At 34.9% G+C, this 22,473-nt stretch overlaps 1 protein-coding gene across 1 annotated transcript in view; it reads right to left on the bottom strand.

Annotated features, from left to right (window-relative positions):
* EIF3E (eukaryotic translation initiation factor 3 subunit E) overlaps positions 1–22,473 on the bottom strand; it is a 45,252-nt gene that overhangs the window by 11,986 nt on the left and 10,793 nt on the right. Inside the window, exons 5-10 of the mRNA XM_046012654.1 lie at positions 22,101–22,205; positions 18,019–18,144; positions 17,145–17,269; positions 3,346–3,472; positions 2,172–2,273; positions 799–908 (exon numbers count right to left, since the gene is read on the bottom strand). Of these exons, the coding sequence (XP_045868610.1) occupies positions 799–908; positions 2,172–2,273; positions 3,346–3,472; positions 17,145–17,269; positions 18,019–18,144; positions 22,101–22,205 (695 nt within the window). The remainder of the gene's footprint in view (positions 1–798; positions 909–2,171; positions 2,274–3,345; positions 3,473–17,144; positions 17,270–18,018; positions 18,145–22,100; positions 22,206–22,473) is intronic.

Below are 22,473 nucleotides of genomic sequence, written 5' to 3'. Positions count from 1 at the left end.
AAAATTAGGCAAACAAGTACGGATGCCTCAGCAAAAATAAATGGCACTGAAGAAAAACTCTGGTCTACACACAATTCCAAAGAGGCAAACATTAAAGTAATTTTTTAGACACTTATGTAGCGTATTTACTGTCTGACTTCATCTGTGGCCAAAGGGCGCTAGTTATTTTTCAAATTCTAATATGTAAAATTAGTTTCTAATAGGTTATATAAGTTTCACAATTTTTCCGCCAATAATTTTCTCACACAACAAAGAAAATTTCAACTGAAATTCACCATACTTTCCATGTTTCAACATTTTAGGATGTAACAGGAATTTACTATATGAGAATTCAAATATATAATTAAATAAAACAAACTCAATTAACTGAAATGATTACCAAATGTGGTCTTTCAACAGTATTCCTGATTCACTAACTTCTTCCTTATTTGAACTCCTGCTGAAACCATTCTAAAACTGTCTATTTCCTTTTTCTCCCTACACAGGGCATAACAGTACTCTTCAAAAAGGTTAAGTCACAATCATAATACTGCCTTGAAGTTACCCTTTTCAAAAATCATGCTTTGCCACACACAGAGAAGCTAAAGAAGGTATCTCTCAGTCTGTAGCATTCCCAAATAAAAACAAAAGTTAGGATTTTTAATAAATCACTATCAGATTTTCTTTTTCTTCTAAAGCAAAGGGAAATAAAATAAAAATCCAATTAACTAGAATCCTATTAAGTATAATTTTATAGTCAATGGAAATTTCCAGGAATTTAAAAGTAGAAAAATACAAATCAAATCAGGGTGTTCTTACTTAATGCTGATACACTGGTGGATGCGACAAAAAGTCTCAAATATGAAGAGACGAGCATTTTCAATGAAATCCTCAAGACAAGCCACCAAGAAGAAGTCATTCACAAGTACCTACGTATGTAAAATAGAACAAAAAAAATTAATAGCACAGACAAGCAATTTTCAAAAATGTGACCCAAAGTATCTCCTGTGTGCTTTACTTATTGTTCCAGTTACTAGAATTCTCTCATCTAATATCACAAGTTCTATACACCATAGCACTTTCTAGAACACTATGTTCAAGTCTCTAACAATTTAAAGTAGTAAATGAATGCTGCAAGAAAAAACCTGAAGCACTTCCATGTTTTCTTGTTCTATTGAGACTTGAGCAACCTCGTGACAAAGGAGCTTTGTCTTGCCCATGATCCTACATAAATTCTTTGTAGATAACATATCTTTTCTAGCTTCTTAAAATAGTTATAACAGACTAAAAATAAGCATATTTCTGTGAAGTAAGTAGACCTGGGAATAGACAAAGGAAAACAAATTCAAGGGGTGGCTCCTACTCCACAGACGGTATCATAATTAAAAGAGAATATTTTAATTTCATTAGTGTATATTTAACAAATATACACCAATATATAAAACACTGCATATAACTGTATGAACACAAATTATCACATTGGAGTCTATTTTATATTTTGTCCAATGTGTGAAAGTCACCTCTGAAATTATACTTACATGATAATTTTCTTTTCCTTAGAGAAATAAAATCTTAGTCCTTCAATAAACTATATTTTGTGTTAACATTTGGGTTCAAAATGAAACTGACAACTAATAACTTATGGACTTGGTAAATGTATTTAAAAGGTAAGTTTTTAGATTAATTTCTTAAAACCTTGCAAACTAACATAATAAAACCCCAGAAATCTAACTCTTCAAATTACTCAAGTTCTACCAATCAACAGAAGACATTATTGTTAAAAATTTCATGCCCTTATAACTTTACTGGTTTATAGCAAATGTTAAGTACAATCGTGTGAAAAATTCTAAAGATAGGCCCACTTATGAAACAAACTAAGAATCACAGTTAGGATGTGCAATTCTATACGATCTTATAAATACATACTTCACACATTTACTCATATAGGATAAGACATGGAATTATGGGTGTATGTGTGAATATATAATGCCGCCAAAGTTTTAAAAAAATACTAACAAAAGGGATACACATTGGCAATAACATTAAAAATGTCATTACCCCAGCACATTTCTAAACAATCATTTTAAGACTGTTTCTGATATAATTACTTTAATAAAACACTGCAAGTTAACTCTTACAATATCCAAACATTAAAGAATGTTATTAATTTATAAGTAAAAATTCGTACTTACTGATTCACATTCCCTCAGCTTTTTCTGAGCCCCATCAAAGTCAAAGTTAACATATAAACATTCAACAAATTCTGTAATTGGGTCTTTATATGTGTAAGACTCCTGTAAAATCAAGCCAAAGGTCAAACTGGATCAGATTCAACACTGTTTGGTAGACTGCCCCTAGACTATCTCAATCTTCCTGATTTCTCCTCCCTTACCATTAATTTCTAAGAAATTACCTTGTGTCATCTCAAAGCAACTGCTCATACCCTAATTCCAGGCGACACCTTAAACTTATAATACCTTCCAGACTGAGTTCTCTAAATTCTCATCCTAGAACCATTCCAAAGGCTTTCAAGTTTCTCTATTACCCAAAGTCTCCCTTAGTCAATAAATACTGAAGAACATCTCTAAGGATGAGGGTATTCATACACTGCTGGATTTGTCTTTTTGTATTTAATTCATTCTTAGGTCAAATAAGTTTTTTTCTAACCCACAGTTATTGCTGAGAAGCTCACTAAAAATCAATCAAGTAGGGCTGCAGCTTTTGTACAACTGGGGACTACTATTATTGTATCCTATGTAAAGATCATTACTCTTTATTTAATTTAATTTTATTTTATTTTATTTAATTATGTAGGTAAGCCATCTCCCAACAAACAGTGACACGCTCCACATCTCCTTCACTCTTAATTCATTCTTAGGTCAAATAAGTTTTTTTCTAACCCACAGTTATTGCTGAGAAGCTCACTAAAAATCAATCAAGTAGGGCTGCAGCTTTTGTACAACTGGGGACTACTATTATTGTATCCTATGTAAAGATCATTACTCTTTATTTAATTTAATTTAATTTTATTTAATTTAATTATGTAGGTAAGCCATCTCCCAACAAACAGTGACACGCTCCACATCTCCTTCACTCTTTGCAATAAAGACAACACTAATATACGGTGTATAAAGTATCCACCTAGCAAGGAGCAGTATTCATTCATACCACATCTAATGTAAGTATATCTTAGAATTAAAGAAAGTAAATGCCCATCTGAGTATCCTGGGCTCCTCTTTCTCTATGTATCCTTTCTCCTACTTTTCAAACATTTTTACCTTAAGAATTATGAGTCTTACTCTAGGAACAGATTCTACACCTAGCTTGGACAGATTTATAAAACACAATAAAGATTTTAGTTTTTACCTGCTGAATAACTTTAACAAGATCTTTTAGCACCTGTCGGCGTTTCCGAACATCTTTGTTTGTTATGACGGCTGTAGTCAAATAGCGCAGAATATGTGGACACATTGTCTGAATTGCATTAAGATACCTAGGGTAAAAATATAAATAACTTTAATATTTTTAAATTTAATATTAATAATTTACCCAGTTTCTCTAAATCTGTAATTAACCACATGTGATTTAAAGAAACACTTGAACAGCCCATTACACTGCACTGCTTCAGTAACATGTAACTGCAAACACTTAATGATATTACAAGGACTATCACCTTCAAGGAAATGAAAAAACAGAAGTCTGCAGAGAAAGCCAGCTTGTATCCCCCCAGTATGAAGTGAATTGCAAGACTCATTTCAGAGGTAAATAATCCTATTATTATTGTTGAGTAAAAGGATTTTGGAAAGCCCCTCTATGTGCTGTCTATCTGTTCCAAAAGGTTGCTAAGCTATGGCTTTCAGTCATTCACCCTTTGGAAAAAACGTGTCAAAACCTTCTATGTGTAAATCAGTTATCATAATCAGAAAATGAGGCACTTAAATATTCAGATGATGAAAGACTGGAAACTATAGGGAGAAGTAAACTGTTACAGTATTATAAGGCTTTGGTTAAACTGGTAGCACTGGGAATTAGAAAAGAAGGATTATATGTCAGACAAATATCAACAGGGCCATTGCTAATATTTAACAAATCCTGCTAGTCTAAACATCAGCAGCTGGCCATCCTCTGTCATTTGGTGTTTATGTTTTATTCCTCCTGTTCAACTCTTTAAATAGCTCCCTAATTTTTTTTATCCAAGAAGCACCTGAGTGTCCAAGAAGTACTATGCCAACCTTGGAAATACATGCATTCCTCTTGACTGAATATATACACCCCAAAGTACCACTCAGCTTCAACTCCCACCAGACCATCACTGACTGCTTCTCGTTTTTCTCACTTAAAGCTTACTCCATAGACTGTTCTCCCAAACACATCCCTCTGAAAGCCTAAACTCTAGCCATCCTTCAAGATCCAGCTTAGGTATTGTATCTTCCAGATTCTTCTAAACTATGATATTAATAAATCTTTATATTTCATCACACTGTAGATTCCCCCATAAAATGTTGTTTGAACTCCGTCTAAGACACCAGAATCTGACAGTAGTCTAACAGCTAATGTTTAGTCTCTCCTTAAATTCCCTCTAAATAAGGCAGAGAATAACAAGAATCAACACCCACTCAAGAATAAATCAATTTCTAGGAAAAAATGACTAAATAAATCAGCTAAAAGTTTCATTATCTGAAATATTAAGCCTGACTGTCAGGTAGAAATTTTTAAACTGCAATCTTCATTCAGAATAATTCTTTGTCTCAATACTCTCTTGCCAGAGACCTCATGCACAAGCACAGGAAAGGCTGACTATTTTTCTCAATACTGATTTTGAAGTAAGTAATTTTAGTACGCATTTCTGGAACTCATAAACTTATCCATACGGTTTAAAAAACTAGATTTATTGTATAAAATGTTAAACATATTTACTTATCCTAACTTTGTATCACTGCATCACATGTATCTTCACTGTTTTTTTTTTAAAGATTTTATTTATTTGACAGAGATCACAAGTAGGCAAAGAGGCAGGCAGAGAGAGAGGAAGGGAAGCAGGCTCCCTGCTGAGCAGAGAGCCCCATGCGGGGCTCCATCCCAGGACCCTGAGATCATGACCTGAGCCAAAGGCAGAGGCTTTAACCCAGGCGCCCCTCTTCACTGTTTTTAATGGAGGAGAACTTCTTGGGAAATCATCTTCCACTCTTTTTGAGAGTGTACGGTAGGGGTTAGCAAAACTTTTGTAAAAGGCCAGATAATAAGTATTTTAGTTTTTGCAGGCCAGGGGGCATAACTGAAAATATTGCACAAGTACTTATATGAAAAGAAAACAAATTTCCAAAACATTTTACTGATAAAACTCCAAAATATTAAGAGTGGAGTATTTTTTTTTATAATTTATCTACTAATGAGAATAGCATTTATCTACTGGGGACAATTTTGCTTAATTGCATTCAAAGTTAGAAATCCTAACACTAAAATTTATTGCAAATGTTTCTCTTTTAGTGCTGTTCTATAATGAAAATTTACATACTCAGTCTTTGTAAATGTTTTTCACGAACCTAGTACTACCAAAAACTGGTATCAATTGATAGAAATATGATTTTAGTTTATTATACTCATCACTTGGAAGGCATTACTGAACTGTTCTTCTTTTCATATTGTCCTTTAGGGTACATTACACTGCAGATAATTCACTTCCAATTCAACAGCACAGTTAAGTGAATTTTGAAATATGGAAATTTCCCTTGTATTTACAATGAGGTCTAAAACTTTCTGGAATTATAATCTGAGCTTAAAAAATATATCTGCTGCAAATCTGTGTGGGAATGAAGGTCTCCTTTCTTGTTCTACCATGTGAAAGAACAGAAAACATAAGGCAGCTGGACATTTCTTATTATCCATGCTATGTTAACTGTCACTGAAGTGATTACTTTAATATAGTTTTCCATATAAATACTATTTTGTTTAGTAATTTTAGGGTGAATTAAGAAACATTAACAAGTTACAGCAAAAGTTGATTTCCAGAGCCACCCAAGGCTTGAAAATAATGTCTGAGCGCAATTTTTCTCATTCAGAAAAAATCTAATCTTAGCCATTGCTAAGGCTAAGCCACCTACCTGTTGTTAAGTAGAGAAAGCCAAGATATTCTATTTCTGACAAAAATTCATGGACTGATAACAGTTAAGTCCATGGGAGCAAAAGCAGCTCACTGTTGACAAAAATGGTTCAAAAATATACCACATGGGATACCTCGGTGGCTCAGGCTGTTAAGCGTCCAACTCTTTATTTCAGCTCAAGGCACAATCTCAGGGCAGTGAGACTGACATGGTTGGGCTCCATGCTGGGTGTGGGGCCTGCTTAAGATTCTCCTTCTTCCTCTCCCTCTGCCTTTCCCACCTGCTCACTCACTCTCTTCAAGGAAAGACAGACAGACAGCAAGACTGAAACAACACACCACAGATTCAAGTATTTTCCACAAAGTACCTGTAAAAGTACCTGGTGATGATGAATAATGTAATGAATAACCACAGGCTTTTAACAACCTTTTTTTTTTTCCTCCACACATATTTGCCACCAAGTTTTAAGACCTCTTAGCAGATTCCACTTTGGGTTGTATTAAAGTAGTGTTTTATCAACTTTGAAAATATTTTCACCTATAGCTCTTCCACACAATTTATTCATAAAGGCATATTCTTTAGTCACTTCAAATCTAACACTGATTCCTCAAACTGGGCCACATTAGTAAAAATTTGTTGACTCCTCAAGACCAAGGAAAATCACTAAAAATCATATGCCTTGTTTTTTAATTGACTGATGTTGTTCCAGATAACTTCAACTCCGAGTTAACTGTCCTCCAAAGCTAATATTTTTAAACAAGTTATTTCTCTGGACATTATTTCTTTGGCTGCTGCAACTGAACATGATTTAGAATCACCACTGGTAAATGGCTTTCCCTATCTGGCTAAACAAAAGCCACTTAGAAACTTACCTGCTTGAAGCCTCATTTTCATTAACTTTTGTGGGGAAATTCTGCTATGATGAAATATTGTTTTAAATTTCTGATTTTTCTGATAGTTGCTTTGCTGTCAGTTGGATTATAATGAGGGCTTACAATCTTGCAATGTGATTACTGTATTCTTTTAGCATACCTATAGTGTCAATTCAGTGCTTTGCTTTCTAGTTCAAACAAAATAATCCCCACTCCACTTTGCTTTAAAAGCGTATCTGAAGTCCAATTTTCTTGTCCTGACATGAGGAGTATGCACTGGTGATAAAAGTGTTGCAGTATGGCAAGACACAGGGCCCCTGAAACATCGGCCAGGTGTAACTGCGCGACGGCATCACTGAGTAGCAGTGTGAAGCAACAAGGGTGCAACATTATATGATCCCTGTCACAACTCAACTCTGCCCTTACAGTTTAAAAGCAGCCAAAGACACTATACAGATCAATGATGCTGGCTGTGTTCCAATAAAATTTATGGACACTAAAACTGTAGTCTCATATTTTACATGTCACAAAATATTTTTCTTTTTTCAACCATTTTTTTAAAGATTTTATTTGAGAGAGAATGAGAGATTGAGAGCACAAGGCAGCGGGGAGAGGGAGAAGCAGGCTTCCCACTGAGCAGGGAGCCCAAAGTGGGGCTTGATCCCAGGACTCTGGGATCATGACCTGAGCCAAAGGCAGACACTCAACCGACTGAGCCACCCAGGTGCCCCTTCTTCAACCATTCAAAACATAAAAGCCATTCTTAGATAGATAACAGGCCTTAAGAAAAAAGGCAGTGAGCCAGATTCAGCTCACGGTCCAGATCCCTAATATATAGTATTACCATGGGAACTGACTTCTAAACATAGCAGGGACTCCATACCTAGTGGAACAGAAATGATCCTTCCTATGTATGCACCTACATAGATCAATACATAAGGAAGGGGAGTAGGGATTAAGAGTGACTCTTACGAAGTTATCTTTATTCACAATCTTGTAGGATTAGTAATGATGTATTTTTAGTTCAAATACAAGCAAAACCACAGATGTGGTTTAACAGTCTACATATGTCTGTTGTGCTCTTTTGTTATTTCTTTCTTACCATCTCCCTTCCTGTCAACTGAAATTTAAGGGTCAATTTTCATCTTTACTGGACTCTTCTAACCTTTGCTGATCTTAACTGGTAGTTGTTATACTTACCCTGTGTTTATAATGAACAATACTATCAGTACTTAGTTAAATATGTTCTCAGGCTATTTCTTGTATTATTTGTCTGGATCATAAACTATTTAAGAACAGAGGCTATAACACCCCTATTTTTGAAATCTAACTTTATTATTATCATTTTTTTTTTCCCGTAGGCTCTGGGAGCCCAACATGGGGCTTGAACTCAAGACCCTGAGATCAAGACCTGAGCTGAGATCAAGAGTTAGACGCTTAACCACCTGAGCCACCCAGTCACCCTTATTATTTTTTAAGGTAGGGGGGTGGGTACAAGCATTGATATTTACTGTGTTCTGAAGTATAATTTCATGGTAGATCATTAAAAATGTTTAGCATATTTCTTCTGTAGTACAACCCTGCTCCAATTATACAGTTTTATGGAACTTTTTTTATAGGGTTTTCTAATTGCAAGTCAGATGATTTAGTAATCAAAAGATAAGACAAAATACCTCAAAATGAAAAAAATACTTTAAATATCTATCATGTGCCAGATGCTAGAAGAACATAGAGAATAAAAATTTTGCCCTCAAATATGCTTATACTCTAGTAAGAAAAATAGCAATTGTAAATTATTTATTCTAAAGACATTAAAAAATTAAGTATCAAATATAAAGTAGGCAAAATATACAGGACTTCATGAAAGATGAAGTTAATCTGAACTAGATCTTCAAAAACAGCAAGCTTGGATAGGTTCAAAAAAAGAGAAGGGCATTTCCTGAAAGACAGGCAAAAAAAAAAAAAACCCAAAACAAACAAGCAAACAAAAAATACAACAAAACAAAAAAACAATGCAGGACATTGTTAGAACTTCAGAGGATACATTTTTATTTTATTTTATATTTTAGAAACCTTAAAGGTCATCATCCTGAGCTAAAATATAGGTAAAATACCCATATGAAAAAGAATTTTCTCATCAGTAACAATTAGAAAATAGGAAAGATAAAGATGGAAAGATCAGTCAGGACAATTTCTGACTACTACCCAGCTGACTATTAACAGTAAAACTTGAAATTTCTTAGGATGTTTATGTTATTCTTTTTTGTTTGTTTGTTTATGTTATTCTTATTTAGAAAACACTCAATGGAGTGTGTAATTCAAACTGAACTTTGAATCTTTCTTTTTACAGCTGTAGAGTAATAACTAGGGCATTCTATTACAAATGCATTCTTTTCTCTAATAGCATCTACGTTTAGTGGCAAAGCCTCATCTCTTAATAGTCTATGAACACTTCTCTTACACCTGATACCTTACCTTTATATATAATGTTACATTTAAAAGTTCAACATTTTTCAATATGTAAATCATCTCCATTTTGGATTTAGAATACATAACTGCAGAAATGGTAATATATATGATGTAAGAGACTTTCTTTAACCTGCACTGGCAACTAAACTTTCACTTCGAGGACTAAAGTATAAATTATCAACAAAGTACTTTTTATTTTACGAAAGTCCTAAAGTCCACAATCTACATAAACTATCAATTTAACAATTTAATCAATTAGTATACTCAATGAACCACATTTAATTGTATTACTGTGGTATTAGAAATTGAAAGCAGGAAAAATATAACTTCACCAGTAACTTTACCATTTTTTACTATTTATCAAAGATAACTGAAAAGCACATACTAACTACAGAAAAATGCAAATTACTCACTCCTTACTAGTAGCTATGCCACTTGAAGAATATACAACCTAGAAAAATAGCTGAAACAATGATCTATCAAGCCAACTAGGTATATTCTAATATGAAAAAAGTCAGAATCAAGCAAATCTTCGAACATGCCATGGAGACATTACTACTGAGGAAGACTACTGATGGTAACCTGACCTTACAGAGTGAAGAGGAAGCACAATATTTTAGTGAAAAATGAAAGCTGTAATCCTACTGGAGCAGTTTATTTTCCACATTGTGCTAAAAGGCTGTTTCTGTTTAAAAAAAGTTCCAAAGCTATAAGATTCTTATTGGGCAGTTGAAAATGTTCAAAAACTGATCTATGGTGATGGTGCTAATTCTTGGCAAAGTTACTAAAATTCACTGAATTGTAAACAAACAAACAAATGACATTCTGAGTACCTTAGAACAAATAAGGATAATGGCATTTTCTATGCTGGTAGTAACTGTTTTTTGTTTTTTTTTTCTTTCACTACCACACTCTTGCAGTTAAAAAAAAAAAAAAGCAAGTTGCAACTACGCCCTTGATTAGGCAGTACAGATTGTTAATTAAAAAACAACAACCCAACCCTTGCATACTAATCTTTTTAATAATCTGTATGACTTAATGGGAAGTATGTGTAATGCTCTTCCGCTATATACTTCTGTGTCAGTTATCTTAATGAAAAGCACCTGTACAACTGAGTTGTAAGCTTAACTGTTTTTCTCACAGAACACTATTTTTACTTGAAACAATGCATCACAGATAAACCAAAGCTATTCAAAACTGGGGATCTGGCAGACATTTTCTAGAAAATAAAGTGAGCCGAAACTTAAAGATAAACAAATGGTAAAATTAGACCTTTCCTAAAAAAGAAGAATTTTGGAAAATATGTCACCAAGAACTTGACCAATATGTTGAGCCTTCTCTAATAGATTTAATGGTGATACTAATGGGTGGTAATTTTTTTTTTTTTTAGTATTGTATGTATGTCAACATATTTGGAATGCCTGCATAGCTCATGGATCTAACATTTCCCAAACAACCAATGGATGATATTATCTAGGCACGGGTACGAGAACCATTAAGGTGCAAGACTGACCACTATAGTTTAGACTACCAGTATCACTGAGATTCAAAAAACTGAATAAGGTTTCTGATTCCACTTATAATAACTTTTAAAGTACTACTACTTGTTGAGTTTTGTTGGATTACCAAAAAAGAATATGCACAACTATCTGAAAAGGCTACTAAAACACTTTTTTGTAACTCTGTATGTGTAAGGCTAGGTTTTCTTCATATCCTTCAGACAAAATAACATCAAGTAGGAAAAATGTAGTTTATGCCAGAAATTGAAAAGTCTGCAAAAATGTAAAACAATGCCACTCACTACTCTCACTAAACTTTTGTTTTTAAGTTATTCTTTAAGCCTGGGTGGCTCAGTGGGTTAAGCCACTGCCTTCAGCTCAGGTCATGACCTCGGGGTCCTGGGATCGAGTCCCTCATCGGGCTCTCTGTTCGGCAGGGAGCCTGCTTCCCTCTCTCTCTCTCTGCCTGCCTCTCTATCTACTTGTGATCTCTCTCTGTCAAATAAATAAATAAAATCTTTAAAAAAAAAATCAGTCAACTATAATCAATTTACTACTTGTCAATTACCGAATATATTTTCAATTTCCCAGTTTTAGGAAATTAGACAAATCCCTATAACATCTAGTGCCACCCAGGTGCATAATCTACCTTTCTATATCATTACTTTTTGCAAAGTTTAATTTAATTAATTTTTTTTAACATTTTACAACTGACTTCTAAAGTTTCTTTTTTTAAAATTTATTTTATTTTTAAAGATTTTATTTATTTCAGGGGTGCCTGGGTGGCTCAGTCATAAGAATCTGCCTTTGGCTCAGGTCGTGATCCCAGGGTCCTGGGACTGAGCCCCACAATGGGCTCCCTGCAGTGGGAAGCCTACTTCTCCCTCTCCCACTCCCCCTGCTTCTGTTCCCTCTCTCGCTGTCTTTCTCTGCCAAATAAATAAATAAGATCTTTAAAAAAATTTTATTTCAGGGGCGCCTGGGTGGCTCAGTGGATTAAGCCGCTGCCTTCAGCTCAGGTCATGATCTCAGGGTCCTGGGATCAAGCCCCGCCTGGGGCTCTCTGCTCCGCAGGGAGCCTGCTTCCTCCTCTCTCTGCCTGCCTCTCTGCCTACTTGTGATCTCTCTCTCTGTCAAATAAATAAACTAATGAAATCTTAAAAAAAAAAAAATTTTATTTCAGAGAAGGAGAGCATGAGCTAGAGCATGAGTGGGGGGAGGGGCGGCAGGAGAAGGAGAAGCAGATTCCCCATGGAGTAGGAACCTAGGATCATGACCTGAGCCAAAGGCAGATGCTTAACCCACTGAGTCACCCAGGAGCCCCAGTTTGATTTTTATCTTAACACTTTCTGCACTTACCACTTTCTCAACTGAATTACCTTTGTATTTCTAATATCCGTAACAAATGGTTCTACTAATTAATTAAACATACCCTATATGCCTTCTAAATTTCATAATCCATAAGGCTGTCAGGAATTGATCCATACCGTTCCCCTCTTGTATTACAGAATTTTCAGTGGGTTTGAATACTTTTATTTTTCTGGTTTGCATGCTTCATTACTTGAAAATATTCAAAGAGCCTGTTAAATTTAGTATTACTTCCGAAATACACATATAACTGCAAAAAACACGGAAGAGTGGCCCTACTAATAAGTAATATCATGGAAAGCCAATTTCTAATGGTTCCTATGGCTTACTTCAGGTAGAGCTGTCCTTATCCTTAACCCATCCCCTAAGTATCAAGATTACAGCCAGGGGTTACGGGCCAATGCCTGAGTCAAATCTGCTCATTCAGAAAAGACTTCCTCCCACAGGGAATTTTGGGGATATCAATCAACTCTTAAGACAATCTTAGAGAATTTATTAATCAGAACACAGACAAAATACTAATGTTAGTGTTATTTTTAATCTCTTTTCATTTGAATGCGTGTTTGGTTAATCTCCATAAATACTGAGAAATATATCCTTAATTCTTTTTTAATACTCTCAGGAAACATCTTTTCTGTAAGATACATAGATAGTTCAACACTAAAGACAGGTATGTAACTATTTTACTAACCAACATTTCCAAACTTCTTGCAATGATTTATTATTCATTTTCCTGGATACTCCAGATTCAGCCAATACTGGTATGTCTCAACTATTGCATAAGATTGTAATTGTCAGTGTCACAAATGAAAAAGCCTCTCTAAAATGTAATGGCTGCATTGAAGTACTTCTCAAAAGGGTACTTCTCAAGAATCACTGCCTTGAGAAGATTAAATAAACAATGCACCACAGCAGAAAGAGATTAATCAATTTAATCTCTGACAAGAGAAAGCTACCAGAGCAGGAAGACTTAAGAATTTGATAAAAGACATTAACATATTTAAATTAGAATGGGGGATGGGGGGGAAGAACACAGTGAGAAGTATTGATCTGAAATGGAATCATGAAAAGAGAAATAAAAAAGCAAATCTTGTAAATGCCCATCCAAATGTTTAGGGTGACAAGTCAAAAAATGTTCATTATTTGGTCCTAGTGAAAGAACAGTCCCACTGTGAAGATAGATAGGTTAGGTCAGCTTAACCTGATGGGGCCATTAACAACAGTACAGTCCAAATTCACTTTCCATTCTGATTCCAAGTACTTTACTTTTGTAAATTTTTTAAGATTTTATTTATTTATTTGACACACACAGAGAGAGAGAGATCACAAGTAGGCAGAAAGGCAGGCAAAGAGAGAGGGGGAAACCGGCTCCCTGCTGAGCACAGAGCCCAATGCAGGGCTGGATCCCAGGACCCCGACACCATGACCTGACCCAAAGGCAGAGGCCCAACCCACTGAGCCACCCAGGTGCCCCGATTCCAAAATCTCTAAAGCAGCTTTTTTGGCTTAAAGGTCGATTTATGAAGAACAAAACTGAACCAGTCTCAGCAAGACTGATTTATAAACCAGAATACCATCAGTAATTCATAATGAGAAGTGTAAGTGGTAAGAGTTCTGACCCTGTAAGTTTTACACATAGGAAGCCAAGAGAAGGAAGGTTGCTTTAAGAGTACTTGGAATCAACTGAGTTTACTATACTAAAGCCCAGAACCAAGTATTATACCCTTGTAGGATCTTACTTTAGTGTACAATTGTTTCTGGTTTTTTAAATTTTTCCCACTAGCTTTTACTTAATTCAACATACAGACTATGATTTATATACCCTTTCAGATTATAAACAATTTATCATGACATTCAGCAAATGGCAAAATATATAATAAATACAATTTAAAAACTGTTTATATATAATTTCAACAGAGAATTTCCCACAAACAGGATTTACGGAATAAAAGCTCAGAATGAGGCTATATGTACACATCAGTGAATAATGTGAATCTAGAAGGCATACTTAAGTACCCTAATAAAAAATAAATATAATGTAAAATCATAAAATTTCACCTCTTATCATTTATACTTAAAATGGGAGGCAAAGGGGCACCTGGGTGGCTCAGTGGGTTAAAGCCTCTGCCTTCGGCTCAGGTCATGATCCCAGGGTCCTGGGATCGAGCCCCACATCGGGCTCTCTGCTCAGCGGGAAGCCTGCTTGCTCCTCTCTCTCTGCCTGCTTCTCTGCCTACTTGTGTTCTCTGTCATATAAGTAAATAAAATATTTTAAAAAAAATTTATAAAAAAAAAATGGGATGCAAAGATCATGTATTGTCTTTTATCTTATCTAATGCCATGTATTTTTTTTTTCTTTTATTTTGAAGAAAGAAAAGCATAACTTCCTGCTACAGAAACTCCTCTGCCTATGTTTCATTTTAACATACTGGGTCATCATGTTGTTAAAATACTATTAATACTTAACTTACACTGCCATGTTAACATGAAAAATAAAACAGACTACTTCTGTTTAAGACTGCTTCTTTTTAGCAGATCCAGGGGAATACTTAGCATTTAATGCAGTGAACAGAACATATACCATTCAAAAATGGTTCCCTGGTTCTCCATAAAAAAAATACTGGTATTTCTCAGCTGGCTGGGTATTTTTCATCTGCATTACCACTAATAACTTCTCTTATTTTTCTTTTTTTTTTTAATTTTTTTAAAAGATTTTATTTATTTATTTGGGAGAGAGAGAGACAGAGCATGAGAGGAGAGAGATCAATGGGAGAAGCAGACTCCCTGCTGAGCAGGGAGCCCGATGGGGGACTCAATCCTGGGACTCCACTTCGTGACCCGGGCCGAAGGCAGTCGCTCAACCAACTGAGCCACCCGGGCACCCCAATTTCTCTTATTTTTCAAAGTGCTATTGATTATGATAACTTCCTGAAAAGGTCAAATATTTTAGTCTTAAAAAATCTTACCAAAATGAACATTTAATGTACATTTATTACAGTACATTTACTAACTAAAGTCCCATTTATTTATATAACTCAGTTTAGAATATCTCATCAACTTCTCCAAAAATATTGCCATAGATATTATTTCCAAGACTTTGAAAACTACAAAACAACTTAAAAACAGGTTATTTGATCTTCACTGATATTTAATTCAGAAAGGTATTACACCATCTATGTCTAAGCTATACCTTTATAAATTAAAGTATACACGCATTTTAGAGAAAAACATTAAAATCATAATTTGATAGAAAATAATAAGCAGAAATCAAGTGAAATGTAACAACTATATCTTCACTTAGATTAACATTTAACAAATGTATGGCTCAAGAATGTTATATGAAGTTTATTTAGCTAACAATATAGTCAATATAAGCCATACCATGAACCAAATGCTAGTTATTCCAATCTTGAACTATGTTTATCTAAGTACACATACAGGTCAAGAAGCTAATATTGCCCCTGTAATCTATAAAACTCAAGTAACAATCCAAGAATTTTGAAGATCCGTATTTCAAGATGATTATGGATAAACTGACAGTTATCTAAGGGTAATCAAAATACTAAAGAGTCTGAAAGATTACACACTTGATAAAATCATAGATATTTAGCCTGAAGGAAGAGATAAAGAAAAAAGAAAAATTATCTTCAATTATCTAAGTGTTTCTACCAGCAGTTTTGTTTTCTGTTGTTCTAACCAAATAAGGAATTAGAAAGTTCAAAGGCACTTAAAAATTATTTGTAAGGGCGCCTGGGTGGCTCAGTCTGTTAAAGCCTCTGCCTTCGGCTCCCATCATGATCCCAGGGTACTGGGATGGAGCCCTGAGTCAGGCTCCCTGCTTGGCGGGGAGCCTGCTTCCTTCTCTCTCTGCCAGCCTACCCGCCTGCTTGTCATCTCTGTCTGTCAAATGGATAAATAAAATCTTTAAAAAATAAATAAATAAATAAAAATGATTTGTAGCTAAAAAGAGATTAGTCTAATTCATGAAGTAGTTAATTTTTTTTTTTAAAGATTTTATTTATTTATTTGACAGACAGAGATCACAAGTAAGCAGAGAGGCAGGCAGAGAGAGAGGAGGAAGCAGGCTCCCTGCAGAGCAGAGAGCCCGATGTGGGGGGGCTGGCGGGGCTCGATCCCAGGACCCTGAGATCAGGATCCGAGCTGAAGGCAGAGGCCTTAACCCACTGAGCCACCCAGGTGCCCCATGAAGTAGTTAATTTCTTAGCACCAAAGGTTGGATAATTGACCAATGATATAAAGGATTCTGGGATGTATACATTTCTTCCATGTAATCTGGCCTGGAGCCCTAATTCTAAAGCTTTCATTAATATGTTAATTACCTGGAATCTTGTTAAGATGCAGATTCTTATTTAGTTCTTCTTGGGTAAGGCAGAATCATGAGATTCTACATGACACCTATTCTGCTGGCACAGGAAATAAACTAAATAGCTCTTCAACAGACTTAAAATACACTTTTTTCAAATAATTTACTTGAGTTTTAAATTTTTTTAAAATTTTTTTAAGATTTTATTTATTTATTTGAGAGAGAGAGAAAGAGGGAGCACAAGCAGAGGGAGTGGCAAAGGGAGAAATAGAAGCAGGCAAGCCCCACGTGGGGCTCAATCCCAGGATCCTGGTATCATAACCTGAGCCAAAGGCAGACGCTTAACTGAGGCACCCAGGCACCCCCATGTAGGCTTTTTCAATTAACAAGCCAATCTACCATGTACAGGGGGAAAAAAAGGTTGACAACAAGTTCAAATGTTAGAGAGAAGTACATTTTTAAGTTTAAAAAAAAAAAAAATCCATGTAATTTCTTATAACGAAAGCCAGAATTATGCAGTGAAATAACTTACTGTGGCTGGTAAAGGAAGAGGTCAATTATGTTATCCCGCCCTTTGGGGTGGTTGAAGAAAACGAACAGAGACCAGTGGATGAGCCACGTTCGCTGCTGAAGAGACTGAAGTGGAGAACTCACAGACTAGAGGGTTAAAAAATACATGCATAGGAAATCTTAATATATGAGAAAGAGGGAAGAGAATAAACATCACTGATCTCCAAATTTTAGTTAGAAATGAGAACCTTCTGAGGCATGCTCTATGGCCATTATGATCTACGTCCTATCCCCTAGACCCTCTGCACGTACCCCTACATTAGAAATTATCTCCCTGCTCTAAGAAATAGATTCTATAACGTCTGCTAAGTCATTTTTACAGAAGCCATAAATTATACTTATTTCAGAAAACATTTTAAAAGGACTGAACTAAATATTCCATAACTAGTTTTATTAGATATAACTGTAGGTGAAAACTGTTACCTTCTACACAGGACTTTACTGAGGACCTATCACTGAGCTGGTACTAATAGAATTATGCCATTTTCATACAAATAAAAAAGGTGCAGTAGCTGTAAGAGAAATGAAAACTTGAGTTCTTGTCTCTAAGAGCCAAAAACAGTTTGACAGCTTCTTTTAGGGAGATTCAGTGAAACGAGTCAACCTATTAACCCACTGTGATTTTTATGTCAAGTCAACAAAAGCTAATCTGAACATTTTTTTCCCCTTCCTCCTTCCTTTCACTCTTCTCCTTCTTTTTTTCCATTCCTCCCTCCCCAACACCCCCTTTACAAAAAAAACAAAAACAAAAACAAGTACAACAGTGTTTTCCTTATCAGAAAGTATGAAGGATACATAAATATTTCAGAGAATTGCCCTGGAAAAATGTAACTCACATTATTATCTATGGTCTCCTTTAATCGTGTAAGGTCTTCCATAGCTGCATCCCAATTCTGCATTAAGATTTCAGAGGCCAGTTTTCCCCAGAGTGAACTCAAAGCATTTCTATCTGTTGCTGGAACCTGTTTAAGCAATCACAATTAATTAAATTCTAAATATTCTAGGAAAAAAAGATACTGTATGTTTTATACCGTACATAGCCACCTAGCCTACTAAAAGACCTTTAACTCTCTACCCCAAACAGTAATTATCTAAGTCCTTATTGGATCACACTGATTAAACTGATTCAGTTTCCATTTAGCTCAATTTACTAAAAATATCAGCTCAGAATGCCCGGGTGGCTCAGTTGGTTAAGCATCTGCCTTTAGCTCAGATCATGATCCCAGGATCCAGGGACTGAGCCCTGCATCAGGCTCCTGCATCAGGCTCCTTGCTTAGCAGAGAGCCTGCTTCTCTCCCTCTCCCTCTGCCTGCCACTCCTGTGCTTGTGTGCTCTCTCTCCCTCTTGCTATCTCCATCAAACAATAAAATCTTTTAAAAAAATTAAAGAAAAAAGATTTTATTTATTTGACAGAGATTGAAAGAGAGAGCACAAGCTGGCAGAGTGGCAGGCAGAGGGAGAGGGAGAAGCAGGCTCCTCACGGAGCAGGGAGGTCGATGCAGGGCTAGATCCTCTGACCTGAGCTGAAGGCAGACAGTTAACTGACTAAGCCACCCAAGTACCCCTAGAAGCTTTTTTTTTTTTTTTATGTTTCTAAATCACAACCAACTCAAGACACATTCCAGTTTGATAGTAAAATGTGATAAATTGTGCATCTGAAAATCAATATGAAACAGACATCTTTTATACCAACACTATCAAATAGGGCACATCAGACCCAAAACTTCCAAGAGTCATCATTATTAAAGCTTTCTTCAGTCAAGGAAAAGTACGTTCAAATCAAATGGCATGTACTTAGAGGAGATAAATTTTAAATTCTGAGTGAAAAGAATAACAAAAATCACACTACTAAAATATGATCACCAATAGTTCTAGTATCTTAAAATCACTTTTATTTCAAATATCTCCTGGATGAAGGGAGAGCTATATTTCTGAGTCAGACCAAAGGGAGAGAAGGCAGATTTTAACAAAATAATTAAAAAACAGTGTTAATCCCTTTTATTTATTTTTGTAGTAACTTTTAAAACCAAAACGTTCAAAAATCCTTACCAACTCTTCTCCACTATTTCATTCCAAATTAATTCATTTCTTAGAACACAATCAAATAGGATGCATGTAAATACTCCTTGATGTATTCTAAAAGCCATCAAATTTTTAAAAAATAAAGGTACATTCTGGGGTCACACAGCTTTTTTTACACAAAACTGACCTACAATAGGTCACCTGGAGAGTCAAATTCTAATCTCAGATCATAGTTACAATGGTTCTTTCATAGCTTATGTTTCCCTAACTATAGATTTAAAAGAATAACCAACCACCAGACAAGCATTTAGAAATGAAAAAACTGGTATTACAAAAAAAACAAAGTAAATAACTAATATGTAAAACACAGACATTTTTCATCCCAAATCCAATTCAGGATTTTTAATCTTTACTATTAACAAGATTTTGAACAAACACATAGATTTTAGTGCCTACCTAAACAAAAGAAAAAGAGAAGTAAAATTATCTCTTGTTTTAAACTTAGCTTGGTTAGCCCCTCTCAATATGCCAACTCCCAGCTATTCAAATGTTTTGTCACACAGATGGGACATAAATTTAAAATAAATTTCACATAATTTCTAAGCACTACCCAATCACTAGATTTTAACTTAACTTAATGTAAAACATTGATTTTTGTGTTCAAATCATGGTAATCAATCATCCAAACAAATGCCCTTTGAATTTCAACACAAGACCTGTTAGGCAATGAAAAGCTTAAAACTGAGAATTTTTTTTAAGTTAGGGAACAAAGTAGGATCTTCATATTTAAAAAAAAAGGAAACCAAAAAACTTCACAAACCTTTAAGTATATACCCTATCATTTGTAAACATTTTCAGACTAATTATAAAACTACACTACATAAATATAATACACTGTTAAAGCTAGAATACGTTATATTTGTTAGGATAAAAGGTTTTTGTAGCAGCATAGCAAGTTTTTTAATCCCCCAAAGTTTCATGCGTACTACTCTGGCTCAAGTCCATGTCAGTACAGTTGGCTCTTCATACCAACCTGCTTTCAAGGGTGGATATGCTAGAAGAGTTTCAGTATCTGGATTTCCAGCAGTTACCTTAAGTTTCCATGTCTTAGCAAAATGGCACATTCACTCACCAACCAGCAACAATAAATTTACTGTGCTAGAACTCTAACATGACACTAAATCTTCATTCTCAAAATTCACTCCCAGCATTAACAAATGATATGAATAACCAACTCTTTTCATGTAGCTGTAATCATATCAGGCTTCTGATTTTACAATCCTGGTTTAAGCTGTTTACATTTCCAAAGTAATCAACTTTTGCTCTCCTAAATCCTTCATAATATTCAAAGTAAAACTGATGGAATTTTCTGATAAGCCACTACAAGTTTAGCATCACTGATTACCTTCAATGCACTTGCAAGCTAACCACAGCTAATCTGTAAATTAAGAATATTCACAAACGCGAGTAAGAGAAAAATAAATATTTTTCAAATCAAACTTTGAAATAAACTGAGAATCTTTATTTCCTTTTGAAGGAAGGATGGTAGCTTTAAAAAATGAAGTTAACTACTTTTTAAGTGTAGGAACTAGCAGTATTAATAAAACACCTATCTTTTCCCTTCCCAGCTCCCCCAAAAAGGAATATTTAATTTCCAAAAAAACAACCAAAGATAGAAGCCGTAAGTCTTTTCTTTGTGGCAGGTATAAGGGGCTAAAAGAATAAAGGCACCAGAAAGTAGAGACAGAAGAAACAGACTCTTCCAAGGTTAGAAAACAGTAAGTCCCTGTCTTTAGAGGTCATTTCCCAACATCTAGGATTAACTAGATAAATCAGAGACTTAGGTACTTGCAGACTAACCCCAAATGAGTAACACATTATAATTTCTCAAATAAGAAGCTAGTTAAAACAAGGGCATTTCGATAACTCCAGAAGGCACTGATACAATTACCTACACAGAAGGCAGAATGAGAAAAAAATTTCTTCATTTGAAAGCCTGACTTTGGGGCGCCTGGGTGGCTCAGAGGGTTAAAGCCTCTGCCTTCAGCTCAGGTCATGGTCCCAGGGTCCTGGGATTGAGCCCTGCATGAGGCTCTCTGCTCCTCCCTCTCTCTCTGTCTGCCACTCTACCTACTTGTGATCTCTCTTTCTGTCAAATAAACAAAATCTTAAAAAAAAAGAAAGAAAGAAAGCTTGATTTTTTTCCTTTGGCTTCATGTAATTTTCCTTTTTCCCCCAAACTTTAAAGCACTGAATCTAGGAGCCTGTCAAACAGGAAAATGAAAATAACAAATAGGGTTCTTTATGGCTAGAAATTTGCTCTAATAGTACAATTCAAACTCACCTTCCTCTTACATTATAAAAAAAAAAAAAATCGTTGAGTTTTATTTTCTAATAGCTAAAGGTAGAAGTAAATGGAAAAAAGCTACTATTAAAGCATAATTTTTTTTTCCAAATATCATTAGAACTTCATAGTTATTTGAAACAAACTCAGGGGATATATATAGCCTAAGATGTTTAATTAAAATTCGGCATAATTGGTTTATTCAAAAAATATTTATTAAGCATCCACCATGTGCTGCTCACTGTGCTACAGAGTAATTTAACAAACTGATCACATGATAGAATTTTGCTAATGCGGATCATCAATTATACATAAAGTAATAAATTAGCAGCTTTTACTTTTTGTATTTCAAGGACAAGTTAAATCTCCCCCCAAATTCTGAGGTCCTGATACAAGCTTTCCTATTTCTATTTGTTCTTTGTTGAGGAAAAAGTTTTTCTCCTTTCACCAAGGATTCTTGAAAATTTATGTACAGACTCAAATCTATAGGCATGTCTTGACAAAACAGGAGAATCCTACAAAGTCTGGGAGAAGAAAAACAATTTACTTACCAATACTCTAAAAAAGTAGAGATATTCTGCAGCTCCAGAGTAATTCCCACATTCATACTGGAATTTTGCATACCTGTAGAGTGTATCTAAATATTCCTGCCTAAACTAAAAAAAGAAAAAAAAAGTCATCAGTTAGATTTTTAACTGAGTTTTAAAATTCAAACCATTTATTCCTTTAAATATCCCCAGACATCAGTATTTTAAGTGTATCCCAAGTGTCACAAAAAAATAAATAAATAAAACAAAAAGCATGAAGAAACACATGAATCTTAGAACACAAATTATCAACTGACGGATTTATCATTTATAATTCTGGTCTCAAAGAGTTATGAACTGTAACAAAATCTAATTTGTTGCAATGAGCATTTGAATT

Source organism: Meles meles, chromosome 1, assembly GCF_922984935.1.
Source record: "Meles meles chromosome 1, mMelMel3.1 paternal haplotype, whole genome shotgun sequence".
In the NCBI taxonomy this organism is placed as follows: domain Eukaryota; kingdom Metazoa; phylum Chordata; class Mammalia; order Carnivora; family Mustelidae; genus Meles; species Meles meles.
The sequence above is the reverse complement of the archived record's forward strand: the minus strand, read 5'-3'. Positions and strand labels throughout refer to the sequence as shown.